This window comes from Artemia franciscana, chromosome 13, assembly GCF_032884065.1.
Source record: "Artemia franciscana chromosome 13, ASM3288406v1, whole genome shotgun sequence".
NCBI classification, from domain to species: Eukaryota; Metazoa; Arthropoda; class Branchiopoda; order Anostraca; family Artemiidae; genus Artemia; species Artemia franciscana.
In genome coordinates, this window is record NC_088875.1 from 34,231,597 (window position 1) to 34,246,345 (window position 14,749).

Consider the following 14,749-nt stretch of genomic DNA (forward strand, 5'->3'; position numbering starts at 1 on the left):
GTAATATACACTCAAATATCACATATTCGGCGTTTTTCTCACAGTTACTTCGTTATGCAAGGATTTGTAGTAATTATATTGATTTTAAAAATAGATGTAAAATCTTAAGCCAAAAATTGATATTAAGAGGTTTTTCTACAAATAAATTAACTTGGCAATTAAAAAATTTAGTTTTCATTATAACGAACTTTTAAATAAATACCAAAAGAATTATCTGGAAATACTTAAAGAAATTTTCGGCTAATTTCGGAGGTTCGCGAAATGACGATGCAGCGCCATTTATTTTGAATTGTGATTCTAATAGAGCGGATTTTTTTTTTTAAATAGCCACATGGTAAAGACAAATTATATAATTGTTTAGTTCATTCAGGTTTTTTTCAAAGTGTTAATATTTGTGATTTGGTAAAATTTATCATATTTAGTTTACCTATTGTTGCTAAAAAGAGGAATATATTAACAGGATAATCTTGTTTTGGTGTTACTTGGTTGTTCTACATTTGCTGTTTTTTTTTTCATAGGCATGTATTTTGGGGGTGATACCTGACACGGGGATGCCATGGATATTCTGTGGTAGGCACAACACTTGACTGGGTAGAGAATATAAAGTGCCGAAACCCTATAGGCAAGTGTATTCTCCTGATGAGCCCTTGTGTTGGGTTGTTGCCTCTGAATTATTTGTCTTTATTGTTTATATTGTTTGGTAAATGACGACTTATACTTATTGACGACATGACTGCCTGTCCATGGATTATTCTTTATGGTTGATTGTGTATGGCTATGCTGTTTGACCTATGTGATTGTATGGATGTGTAGGGTTAAGGCCTCATTCAAGTGCTGGTCTATATTAATCACTAATTTAGGAAAACAGTCTTCCTTTTCTCCTTCTGTCTTTTTTTTTTTTTTTTTTTTTTTTTTTTTTTTTTTTTTTTTTTTGTGTTTGTGCTGTTGCATTGGTGATTTCTCTTTTCATGATATATATATATATATATATATATATATATATATATATATATATATATATATATATATATATATATATATATAAGACTTTTTCTTAGAGAAGGATTCAAACTTGCTGAAAAATTAGGAAAACTGTCCTTTTTTCAACGAACCCCCGTCCAATTTTCAGCGTGTTTTTAGTCCAAAAAACCGTGTCTATTGAATTAAAAAAAATAAATGATAAAACAAATCTCAGCTAAAACCAGTAGTAAAATTTCCCTTTTTCGCTGGTTTATCAAAATCATAGGAGGGCAGAAAAATAATACACCGAAACTAGTATATGCAACATAAAGCAGAAATGGAGTGTATCAAAGAATTTATTTCTAAGTTTCTAATTTTGTATCGAAAGTTTTATTTGGAAAATAATGCGTGAAATTGAAAAGGGAGTGCATTGATATTTTTGTAATTTCGATTTTCCAAAACAGTGCCAGAAGCGTTCAACATCGATTATATCGATACTTTGAAAACGTATATCGTTGTTACCGTGATGGCGAATGTCGGCTTTCACCGGTGAATGTCTGAAATCTCTTTTTTCTCTTTGAGTTAGACAGCGTTGCCTCTCAACTTTTCAAGTTTTATGCAAGGTTTAATGATGACATGTTAGTTTGGATTTTTAAACCATTTCTGAGATTTATAATCTCATTTAACCGAATGTAACCTAACCTAACTTTAACTTTTACCATCAAAGCCTACAAAAGACTGAATTCGCAAGACTGAATTCGTAAAGCTAATCAGATAGAAGCAGAGAAAAAGGAATTTGGGACATTCACCGGTGAATGTTGATATTAATCACATTTGGAACATTCACAGTACCATCGTCATAAATTCTAAAAGCTAAAATTGAGATACGCCTGTTTCCTAAACAACTCATTGGAGGAATTCAAAACAGCGGATATTAATGATCGATCGGCCTCAAATTTAATTGACAAGCTTTTTGTACTAGTTTCTTTCCTATTTCATGAAAGGAAAACTATTTTAGGAACTACTTTGGGACTATTATATACATGAACGGGAACTATTCTAAGAAAAGAAGAATTATATGCAGGTGTAAAAAAACAACAACAAAAACAGACCAATTATATGAAAATAAAGGGAACTCTAGAGAAATAGTAGTAATCTTTAAAATTACGGGAATTAGACAGAAAATATTAGAAATAGTAGAAAGGGTAAAGATTACGGAAATTTAGGCGAGTGGTGCGGGGAAGGGAGGTGCTGATCTAAAAGCCTCCTCTTGGTGTTTGCATGGCCTTATTTATTCTGTGGGTTAAAAGTTTGAACAGTTTTATTTTCTATTATTGTTCCTTTTTAAAGCGAGACTGTTAGTACAGATTTGTTTCAGACCCTGAGGCGATTCCTGAGAACATATGTGACACATACATTATTTAGTCTTATTTTTTATGTATAGCTTCTTTAGTTATTATCATGTCGACCAAGAAATTTTATTTAGAGCTATTCATTATAGAATGCCTGAAATACTGCGCCTTGTATCCGACGAATCTGAGCCCATTTGTTTAAAAGCGAAGAAATAGTTGATAATGTATTTTTATATTTATTCTAGAGGCTTGATTTATTTTCAATTTTTACGCACTATACTTATAAATATATTACGGTCAAAGGTATAGCAGAGCGACTATTCACTAATTCCAGAAAGATGTTCATCAAGCACTTAGTGCGGTGTGCCTTCTTTTGTAGGTAGTGCGACATTACCGTGTTTTCGTGTGTTTCACGTATTAGCTTGATAAATTACCGGAAGATCTGTGGATGCACTTATAGATAACGGTCATTAATATCGCTCCAAATCTGTCACTTAGAGGCTGAAGAGATTTTAGTACAAACACTCACCATTGAGGCCCCTACTTGGATCTTCCGGATTGGGGCCAGGAATTGCGGCAAATTGTCAGCAGCCATATTAGGCAATAAGGCTAAGGAATAACTTATGCAGAGGGACAATTGAGCTGGATGGTGAAAGCTTCTTAGAAGGAAGAATCACACCCAGCATTTTCTTGCGGGAGGATCGTTGCTTTTATGGTTCAGAATGTTAGCAAATCCGTTGGAAGTTCAAATCCCCCCCCAAAAAAACGGTTTTTGTAAATTAGTTCACGAAAGCTGCTCATTGTATTGACTAGTGGTGTTCAATGGCCTGAAGTATCTCGCAAGAAATGGTGGGTCTCGGAGAAAAGTTTTATTTACTCTGACCCCTCTAGGTAAATATTTCATGTTTCTTCCAGGCAATTTTAGCCAGAAATTGTTCGGCTTGCTTTAGTCATAAAACCACAAAAATCGTCCATTATTAGTAGACTTACCTTGGGTTAAAAAAAAAGAAGAAAAACAAGAGATAAGAGCTCATATGGTATGAGCTTTAACGAAATTCCAAGAATCAGCAGATTGATTTAAAAGGAAAATCAGAGGCTTAATGCCGGTTGTGATTTAAAATAAGAGCTCTGAGTCGCAAGGTTCTTCTAAATATCAAAATTCATTTAGATCCGATCACCCACTTGTAAGTTAAAAATACCTGAATTTTTCTAATTTTTCCTCTCCCTTCAGCCCCCCATATGGTCGAATCGAGGAAAACGACTTTATCAAGTCAAATTGTGCAGCTCCCTGACACGCCTACCAATTTTCAACGTCCTAGCACGTCCCGAAACTCCCCCAAAGAGAGCGGATCAAGTCCGGTTACGTCAATCACGTATCTACGACATTTGCTTATTCTACCCACCAAGTTTCATCCCCTTTTCTAAGATTTCCGGTTTCCCCCTCCAGCATCCCCCAATGTCAACAGATCCGGTCGAAATTTGAAATAAGAACTCTGAGACACGAGTTCCTTCTAAATATCGAATTTCATTTAAGATCCGGTCACCTGTTCTTAAGTTAAAAATGCCTCAATTTTTCTAATTTTTCCAAATTAACAACCCCTAGCTCCCCCAAAGAGAACGGATCCGTTCCAATTATGTAAATAACGTATCTATACCTTTGCTTATTCTTCCGATCAAGTTTCGTCCCAATCTCTCTATTCTAAGCATTCTACAAGATTTCCGATTTCCAAGATTTCTGTTTCCCCTCTCCAATCCTCTATCTCCCTGGATCCGATTCGAATTGAAAATGGAGCATCTGATACATACGATTCTTCTATATATCAAGTTTCATTGAGATCCGATCACCCATTCGTAAGATACCTCGATTTTCAATTTTTCAAGAATTCCGGTTTTCCCCATCTAACTCCCCCCAATGTCACCGGATCTGGGCGGGATCTAAAATGAGAGTAATAAAGCACAAGATCCTTCTAAATACCGAATTTCATTAAGATCTGATCACCCGTTCGTAAGTTACAAATACCTCATTTTTTCTAATTTTTCCGAATTATTCCCCCCCCCCCCACCTCCACCTAACTCCCCCAAAGAGAGCAGATACGGTCCGGTTATCTCAGTCACGTATCTTGGACTTGTGCTTATTCTTCCCACCAAGTTTCATCCTGATCCCTCCGCTTTAAATGTTTTCCAAGGTCCCCCCCCCCCCCTATGACACTGGATCCAGTCGGGATTCAAAATAAGAGATCTAAGTTACGAGCTCCTTCTAAATACAAAGTTTCATTAAGATCCGATCACTCCTTCGTGAGTTAAAAATACTTAATTTTTTCTAATTTTTCAGAATTAACCATCCCCTCCCCAACTCACCGAAGAGAGCTGATCCATTCTGGTTATGTCAATCACGTATCTAGGACTTGTGCTTATTTTTCCCCACCAAGTTTCATCCCGATCCCTCCCCTCTAAACGTTTTCCAAGAGTTAGGTCCCCCCCCCAGCTCCTCCCAATGTCACCAGATCCGATCGAGATTTAAAATAAGAGCTCTGAGACACGGTATCCTTCCAAACATCACCTTTCATTAAGATCTGATCACTCCTTCGTATGTTAGAAATACCTCATTTTTTTCTAATTTTTCAGAATTAACCCTCCCCCCCCCAACTCCCCCAAAGAGAGCGGATCCGTTCCGGTTATGTCAATCACGTATCTAGGACTTGTGATTGTTTTTGCCACCAAGTTTCAACCTTATCCCTCCACTCTAAGCGTTTTCCAAGATTTTAGGCCCCCCCCCCAACTCCCCCTAATGTCACCAGATCCGGTCGGGATTTAAAACAAGAGCTCTGAGACTCGATATCCTTCCAAAAATCAAATTTCATTAAGATCCGATCACCCTTTCGTAAGTTAAAAATACCTCATTTTTTCTAATTTTTCCGATTTACCGTCCCCCACTCCCCCCAGATGATCGAATCGGGGAAACGACAATTTATAACTTAATATGGTCTGATTCCTGATACTCCTGCCAAATTTCATCGGCCTAACTTACCTGCAAGTGCCTAAACTAGCAAAACCGGGACAGACAGACAGACCGACTGACAGAATTTGCGATCGCTATATTATTGCCATAAAAGATTATTAAATTATTGCCATAAAAGGCAATAAACAATATTGCCATAAAAAGAGAATGAATACCTCTTCGGTTGTAAGTCCAAAATCGTTTGATACCACTTTTCTGTATTTGAATCGTACCGGCATATCCGCAACAATATCTTCATAGTCTAGCTTGTAATATTCTTCGAGATATTCGTCATACGATCCAAATTGTTTTGGATCAAAAACGGGTTTATATTGCTCAAGTACCTTGGCAAAAGCAGACTGTTTCTTTCCTTTCTTCTTCTTTGAGGTCATTTCTAGTACTTCTTTCTGAAAATTTGCCCTGGGGTCGTAATCAGCGTCCATCTGAATAATACAACAAAATTTCGTTATTGAATACAAAAAATACCACAAAATATGCCTAACCGTCTTTAGCGATGGAGGAGTGTCAGGCTAACAGGTACCTTTAAGTTTCTTAAAAGGGAGAAAATTATTAAAATCGGTCGATTTGATACGAATTCGCAGAGAGCATAATATTTCAAATGAAAGGTACACTTGACAGTAAATACTTTTCATTTATCTGGGATGAACCTTAGAGTCAACAAAAAAACTTCCCCCCCCTACATGGTGCCGGAAGGCCAACATACACATAAGCGACACAGGTATGGGCAGCGCTATAAGTAAAAAGCAAGAAGGCTTCAATGTATTATTTTTTTTTCTCAGGCTACATAGTATTTTGGGGTGAGGTCATTCAATCGGAAAATGAAAGTTTTAGTGCTCTCGACTTTTGAAAGTTCTACGCATTTGCGCTTTACTGAAAACAAAAACAATTTAAAGGTTTTCTCACTTGTAATGTTAATAAATCCAAAATTACCATGACTTTCACGAATAAATATCAATATACAATAAATATCAAATATCAATATATATATATATATATATATATATATATATATATATATATATATATATATATATATATAGAACTATCAATCCACGTTTCATTAGTTTGTTTCAGTATTATTATAGTGATTTGTTTTTGTTTCATAATCGGATTAACCTAGTTAATCTTAAAAAAAAATCTCCTGTTGGTAAGACAATTGAATAATAATTTGAAGTGTTTAGTCTAAATTAATTTTAATTACAAACAAAATAATACATAGCTTAGATTTTTATCTGTCCAGTGATAAGTACATTTCTTTTCAATTCCTATTTGGAAACAGTACGTTAAGTCTCGTCTTGACTGACATCATTTACCCTGCCAGCAGCATTTTTTGTGGACAGTCAATATAACTGGACAACTTTCAAATTTTCCAGCGGCTATAATTGGATGTCCAGTCGAACCCACCCCTGCTGCTCGTAAGGTGAATGATGTAAATCAAGACGAGGCTCTAGGGCTATACTTTTGCATAGTTTTAATCATTCAGTCAGTTTTTTTTAACTTAAATTACTGCTAAATAATGGCAGTATCTGTCTTTGGCTAAAACAACCAGAAAAGTTACACTTCTGAAGTTGCACCATTATATATTTTTTCGCTTATTTTTTTCACATATGTCCTTTATTTTTTAACTTGATCCCAGTAGGGGTTCAAACTGCACGCCTACACCAAAAATCTTTTTCGTTAAAATTGATTTGCTGGTTTTTTTCTCTTTTTTTAAAGACGTATTCTACTTAACCAATTCAAAAAATTAGATTTGATTTTTATTGTCCTTGGTATTTTAAAGAAATCCAAATCCTATTGATTAACAAATTCCCAGAGGCATTACGAAACAATTATTACCGTTTGGCAGATAAATCACACTACTAAGCATTCCAATAAGCGAAAGGAGACCAGATGAGACATAATGAACCACGACTGAATCGTAATTCTTAAAATAGGGATGAGCAAAAAAACTTTCACACGTGCAAGTATTTTTTTTTTTACCAGCCAAGAGTCACTCTTTTGAACATTTCAACTTGGCAACCGCTTAATTCTAATAAACGATTAGGGTAAGTCCCTATGCTAGGTACATTTGAAAAATTTATTAAGTTCAGTTCATTTAGTCAACAATAAATTATCACAAAATACGGAACAAATCTTACCCCTCCCCCGGAAAATATCAATGACTAGGGAAACAGGAAACGAAGGTTATAAAGTAAATGGTAAAACAACAAATATAAAATAAATGGTAAAATACTTAGTAACCTATATTTCATTCATAGAATTAGGGCCACGCGACGCGAGAAACCAAACGGCAACACTCAAACCTTCAAAATAACTTAAATCTGATCAGCACAGGACAACCCTCAGCCAAAAACTCCATCTTCATTATACCAAAAAACTATTATAATAATTAATAAACGCCATAAATATATCAACAATAATTTTCAAAACGTAAATATATGCTGATAGTACTAAAAACGAAGACTTTTTTTCAAACAAAAGTTGGAAGCAACGTTAAAATTGTAACGAGCAGATATTATCTCAATAGAAGAACCGCCACCCTCTAAGCCCCCCCCCTCCCCAGTCTTAGCGACGAAATGTCACTTTAGCATTATAAATTGCTCCACATATCTCAAGTTAAGCATAGATAAATAAGTGTATTTCAAAAGCCCATGGGTCATATACATACAAAAATATAAATAAATAACAAACGAGCAAGGAAATTAAACAAGAGTAATAAATTACAAACACGCGCAAAAACAGAATACAATGCGGAAATACCTAATCTAACAAAAAAAAAAAATTAATCATATAAACTTTCTTCTTACTAAGGATTTATCTATATGCACTCCCACTCGAAATATTGTGGTCGGGTTTACTATTTTGCAGGATACCGGGAAGCATCAAATTAATCTTATTCAAATAATTTTCCCATAAATCAAAGAGTACCGGGCATTTCCTGAGAAAATGGTCCAAGTCTTCATCCTAATTTTTAAACAGGGGACAAACATACCGCCTATCAGGAGCAACTATCATTTTTTTTGTCGAACATATTTTGCCTGTTCTGGATTGGAAGACAGTTCGCCTTAAGCTGTTCTAACATATTGATGTTCGAAATTTCACATAATATTGCACTGTTGGAAATCAGCATTGCCAAACTGTTCTTGGTAAAGAATTGTAAAAAAGGAGCGATGCGGCTCAATAGTAAACTCTAAGAAACACAGTCTTGATAACAATAGATACATCAAGAGAATCGAACTCTGATGCTTATTCAAAATTAAAATACATACTGTTTGATATTACCCATCAAAAGTTTTTGAAAAAAGGGAGGAAACACCATCAAAATATCAAGTGATCTTAACGAAGATTACACAATCAGACTCAGTATATCAGAGAACTCTAGTGTAGAGGTTTCAAGCTCCTACCTGCAAAAATGTGGATTTTTTTTTTTGCAAAAGAGATCACAGATGCATATTAATTTTTTTGTTTTCCTCAGGGGCTATCGTATCGAACCAGTGATCCTAGAAGATTGGGATAGGGCTCATTTGATGGAAAATCAAAAATTTTATTGGAGCTTTTAAGTGACAAAAATAGTGCCTCCCAGCTATGAACTTCGCCAATTGTTTACATATAGAACTGGTTATTGGGAAGTACACAGACATTTTTCGGGGGAGGGGGGAGGGGTTCTGGTGTGTGTGTGTGTGAGGGGCTGTTACTTGAGAGGCTCTATAATTTTTAGGGGAGCTTATGATTCTAATTAAAAATCCTTGAGTTTCAGGAGCCATTCTTAAAAAAATGGAGCTAAGTGTAAAATTTTAGCGTAAAGAGCGAGGTATTGAGGAGGGGACAACTGCCTTTATATACGTAATGACTTCTATTAGTTTTTTGACTGTTAATGTTGGTCCTTACTTTCAGTTAAAAAACTTGTATTTTTTTGATTTTTTTTAGAACGAAAATGTCACTTTGTCATGAAATGAGGGAGGATCAAAAAGGAGCATTCAAGATCATTTCTACTCAGATTCAAATTTTAAAATTCAATTTTAATTTTTAATTTTTTTTCAATAAATTTTAATTTTTTTCAATAACAATGATAGGAGTCTTCCACCTTATATTCCAGATTCATTCTCGATAAGTGCTTGAGTATATCCCTTCTAGTCCTCGCTATTAACATAAATTTGGATATATTTATAATGGAGGAAAGATATATAGTAAACTGGTCAAAGACGCCTCTGGCTACAAAAGTTCTCACCTTCCGAATGTTGAAACAAATTTTGAAATAAGTGCTGCTTTCTCTATCACTCTGACAATTCTTAAAAAAAATTGAATACACTTAAATAAACTGAAAATATTAGCAATAACTGAAAAATCGTAGCTGACACACCGTAAGGTCGTATTAGACATATTTATACTTCTGAAGTAAAATCATCTGCTAAACTATTCCCTGTATTATCGGTACAGCAATAATATGCCCAATCTCCCTTTGATCCTCCTGATATACCTCGCCTTACTTGTCATCCCTTTGAGAACAGCTTAGCAGAGGGTTCTCTGCAATTAGATCAGAGAATGAAAATGTCAGATACAACCTATAACCCTGACACAGACGAAATGACTACTTACGTTAAAATTTGGATCGTCGGGATTCGTGTCTTCTTCATTGATTTGTGACTCATCATCAGTTTGTCCTTGTTTATTCCGCTGGTTTTCAATCCCATAATAGTCCCAGTTTTCTGCAAATAAGTATAACTTTAATAATCGTTATCCATATTTTTAAAATGCAAAAAAAAAAAAAAATACTTGAAGAACAATCCATTAATATTTGCTCGGGGTTCAGATAATTTTTATTACACAATTCTATCACAAACCCCAACAGAGTTGAATTTTTTTCCTATGTAAAGTAGAAAAAAAATTGCGACGTAGGTATTTATATAGATGACACCACTGCCTTTCCACGATGACAAACAAAAGTGCTTTTATACCTTTTTGTGAAAAATGTTATTAGGGTAAGAAGGGGGACTTTTGAAAAAGCGACTTTTCTGGGGGATATGGAGAGTACAATTGACGAAACGCAAGATGATTTTTATTCTTCTTTCCTAAAGAGTAAACAGATTGGCATTGCGAAAAAGAGAGATGTAAGGGACTTTGCCTTTATCAAAGATAATTCTTAGACGCTCAAGCTCCATGGCCCTGGATCCAATCTCAGCTAAAAGAGGTTGACGCAAGAACCTCTGTACTCAAGTTTGGTTGTTAATTGATGAATGGTAAGAGAAGACTTTCTTAAGAAATGGATTTTCTGGGAAAATCTTAGACAGGGTATGTTAGCAGATGAGAAGGCATGGTCCAGAGCCCTTAGATTATTGAATCGGTTTGGATTAGGAGTAATCAAATATCCTGCTGCTAAGTGAAGGTACACATGGAGGAGAATTTCTAATATAAAGTACATGGGGATCCATTCTAAGCTAGGTTCTTGTTGGCGCCAAATTCAATTTTGGCCAAATTCAACCAAATTCAAATTCAAATATTACGAATTGTCATAAGAAGTAAAAAAAAAAAAATTTTTTTCTAAAGCGCTTACGTAGACGAATTTCAGGTTTGCCTCTATTCCGAAACAAAAGTTGAAAAATTCGAATCTCCTCCACCAACATTAGGCTTAAAATAACTAACAGCGTCCTATTTATGCACTACTCTAATGAGTATCCGTTTATAGACAGTTTCAAAGCAACCTTTTTTTCGAAAAGATTTTCAGAAAATTCTACGTCCTATCAAACACAACATCCAGGTTACATAACTACGTTATTTGGCAAATTTCAGTCAGTGTTTAGCTTCAACCAAACTTTCACATACTAGAAATAGAGCATCAGTTCACTAGAAATTGACAGACTTTTTTCCAAGTACCGCGAAAAGTAAGGTAACCAATGACATTCTAGCACTGTTTCTCTCTCTCGTATATTCTACATATATCTTATATATTCAAAACAGCCCTCTGTCCTTGGAGTAAATCCCTAGGACATAGCTTTTTTTTTAATCTTGCTGACATTTACACTAAACCTCTGTACTAACTTGATGCTAAACTTTACTTTCCTAGCTCAGTTTACTTTTGAAGTTACCCTTTACATATAACGAAATTCTTGCTAAAACTAAATATTCGTTTATTTTTATTAAAGTCACAGAAACCAGAAGTTCTTATATATGACATTTCAATTCCCTGCAGCATAACTATCTCAACTTAAATACCTTTTAATACAGAGTTTTTATGGTTAAGAAACACGAGAAAAAAAATCCTGGATCCATAAAGTGGATGGGGGGGGGGGAGAAAACAAGGTTAAGAATGATGTGGATCCTGCTCCGTGATAGAAAGACGAAAGGTAACGTTATTTTTCTTAGGCCGTCCACACCTGACTAGAGAGGGAGCTGAGTACCCTTTGGAACATCCGAGCTTAACTCGGTAGCCAACTATACCTTGCTCCAAACCCAATACCCTCGATCTTCCTCGTGACAAAATTGCGGCCAAGGAGTAGATATTTTGGTGCATTCAACCCACACCACTCAGTCGGTTTATCTTGGAACAACAAAATTATTAATATTTTTAAGTTTTATAGAGTTTGAAATATGTAGCTTCAAATTCGCTTTTTAAATGATTATTTTTAGTATATTAAACGGGGTAGTTCTTCTTCCTTTACTCATTTCATGTTGATGTCTATTTTCAATCTAATTTTAGATACATAATACTTGAATTTAACTTTCTTACAGGAAGGCGATGGGTACACCATCTTTTATGATACATTCAGATAAACACAAAAAAGCGAGTCCAATAAAAATGGTTGCTTAGTCAGGGAGCACATTATTGTAACTGTTTTTCACAGTTACATTACTTTTTATGAAGAAAACAGCCAGCCTAGCCTAGCCTATATATATATATATATATATATATATATATATATATATATATATATATATATATATATATATATATATATATATATATATATATATATATATATGTATTTGCAGTGTTATTAAATTGCAGTTTATATTTCTTGACCGGAAACTCAAGTTGGTTCAATGCTATCTGGTGACCTACAACTCCTAGACAATGATGTTGCTTCATTAATTCCAAATGACCTAAGATAAGATCACCCCCCCCCCGTATCCAAGAATGACCTATTAAAATATGAATGGCAAAAACGTGTTACAGAGCTTATAAACACACAGTCGGAATCTAAACCAAAAGCTGAATCAGCACTGACGTTTCACACTACAAATCAAAAATTAATGTTTACTCGTGTCCTTTTAATAAAGGACTCGTGTCCTTTAATTAAGGACTCGTGTCCTTAATGTTTACTCGATGTCCTTTTTCTTAAAAAAGGACATCCAATTATACGAATGTAAGTGAAAGATTATGTTTATCACCTTTCTTGGGAACTGAAAATTATCCTCCTTGGTTTTCCCCAGGGCGATTCATAATGTCGCTGTCTTCCCTCAAGGAGTCTCGAACCATCATTTAGGATCATAAGATCATTTGCTTGAGAATTGTCAATTTTTATTAAATATTCAAAGAATATTTCTCTTTTAAAATACACATATCAGTAAGAGTTTTGAATGAAAAATGGACCAGCAGAAGCATCAATTAAATAATTCATCGATTTTCAAGTAATAATTCTATCACTAAAACTGATAGAAATTATTATTTATTTTTTGATTAGAACAATTTAAATGCCCAGTTACCTGGTTACCCTTAGAAAACCAAAAATACATAGGCCTATCCCGTACAAAACTTTGCAACCACTTTTTAGGGACATTAAAGAATTCTCTTCAAAAAAAAACCAGTGCCTTCAAACCCTCTCCAGCTCGAATTAAGATTTATGTTTCAAAGAGCCGATTAATAAACAAGGCACCTTTCCTGTTGTCACAATCTATGATTTTTTTTAATATCACTTGTTGCATTGAACTACTTGCTTTGTAATAGAGCCGTTCAAAGCAAAGACTGACAGAGAAAAGCTGACCTGGATGCTGTAGCTGTCGTGGCATGGGAACTACGGCCGAGGTTTCTTTTTAAGGACGATTTAGACAATTTTTTTCGTGAAGGGAAGAAAACGAGGTTAATTTTTCACGGATTTACCCGCCCTAGGAATGGTCTTGACCCATCCTTAGAAGAATAGATCTATTCACTAGAAAAAGATGGAACAAATTCTTCTTGTATCCAGAATGTAATACTTTGACCGCTGGACTACAACCTAAAAAAAGGTTCAGGTAACCACATAATTCTGATAACGTCATTCGTCTTAAGAACTGTTTTTCCTACCACATTCACAAAAATACACCATTCATTCTCTTCCAATTAGATTGATGAGGACAGATCCCTGGCACGAAAAGTAAAAATGAAGTTAGTACCTCCGAGATGAGTTAATAACACCACTTCTTTACGTCTGTTACCTGTAAGCCCCTCCATTTATCAAATCAATATAAAAATCGTTTGAAGAGCTGAAAACCCGCAAAAAACTTCAAAAATAGATATGTCATGACCTTTTCTGACAGTTGAGAGCACTCTGTGGCTCCTAGTAAGAAAACACATTATGACCTCTCTGAGAGAACAATACAAAATGACAGGTTTCCAGCTTCCTAGGTAGTCCCAAAACACAATTCCCCACTCAAGTCAGACTTTTTCTTAACAGGATGACCATTACAACTCATTATTTTGTCATCACCTCTTAAGAGATAAAGATAAAAAGGATTGAGAACTAGAAATAATCTGACGTATAGTGAGAAAAGCTCATTTTCAAAAAAAAACTTAGATGGCCTGCGCCCCTAAAAAGGAAGTTAAAAAGAAGCGGATCTTTTACGTTTGAAAAAAAACAACAACTTTAAAACGAATAAAAACTAAGAGTGCCACATGAATTATAGCGTTATCCAGCACAAAAAAAATAATAGTTTTACATTTTGCAAGGTGGCGTTAGAAGGCTTTGACTTTTTGTCTTTACTAGAACCCAGCTTGTTTTTTAGTTTTTGGCAGATTTCCATGCTCGTTGAGCAAAGCCCTTTCCTGGTTTTGTGGCAGAAGTTTTGATTAGCGCAATAAATCATAACTCAAGCTTGGCAGCAAGGTTCACAGTTTACAGATTTAGGGTGGAGAATTTGTTAATTCTGGAATTTAATATTACTTTTTAAATCGGTAAGTGACCACAGCTCCCAGCCAATCACTAATTTGGAAATAACACCTTGATGTTATACGACGGGATACCCTAAGAGAATTTCTTTGTCCGGTGAGGTATGTCAGATTCAGTAGGTTTCCATCTTCAAAAGATAGTCATATGTTTTGTCTTTTTTACGCCTGAAGTTTGAGAACAAGCGAGTATTTCCCGTTATAGAGATTGCATACTGGCAATACTTTTATCCTGTCGATAAGTATATACAGTTTTGTCTCACCGCATGGGAGTCCAGTTTA

The 14,749-nt window shown here is 34.9% G+C and overlaps 1 protein-coding gene across 1 annotated transcript in view; it reads right to left on the minus strand.

Annotated features, from left to right (window-relative positions):
* LOC136034852 (protein KRI1 homolog) overlaps nt 1-14,749 on the minus strand; it is a 180,631-nt gene that overhangs the window by 6,024 nt on the left and 159,858 nt on the right. Inside the window, exons 9-10 of the mRNA XM_065716319.1 lie at nt 9,928-10,037; nt 5,487-5,753 (exon numbers count right to left, since the gene is read on the minus strand). Of these exons, the coding sequence (XP_065572391.1) occupies nt 5,487-5,753; nt 9,928-10,037 (377 nt within the window). The remainder of the gene's footprint in view (nt 1-5,486; nt 5,754-9,927; nt 10,038-14,749) is intronic.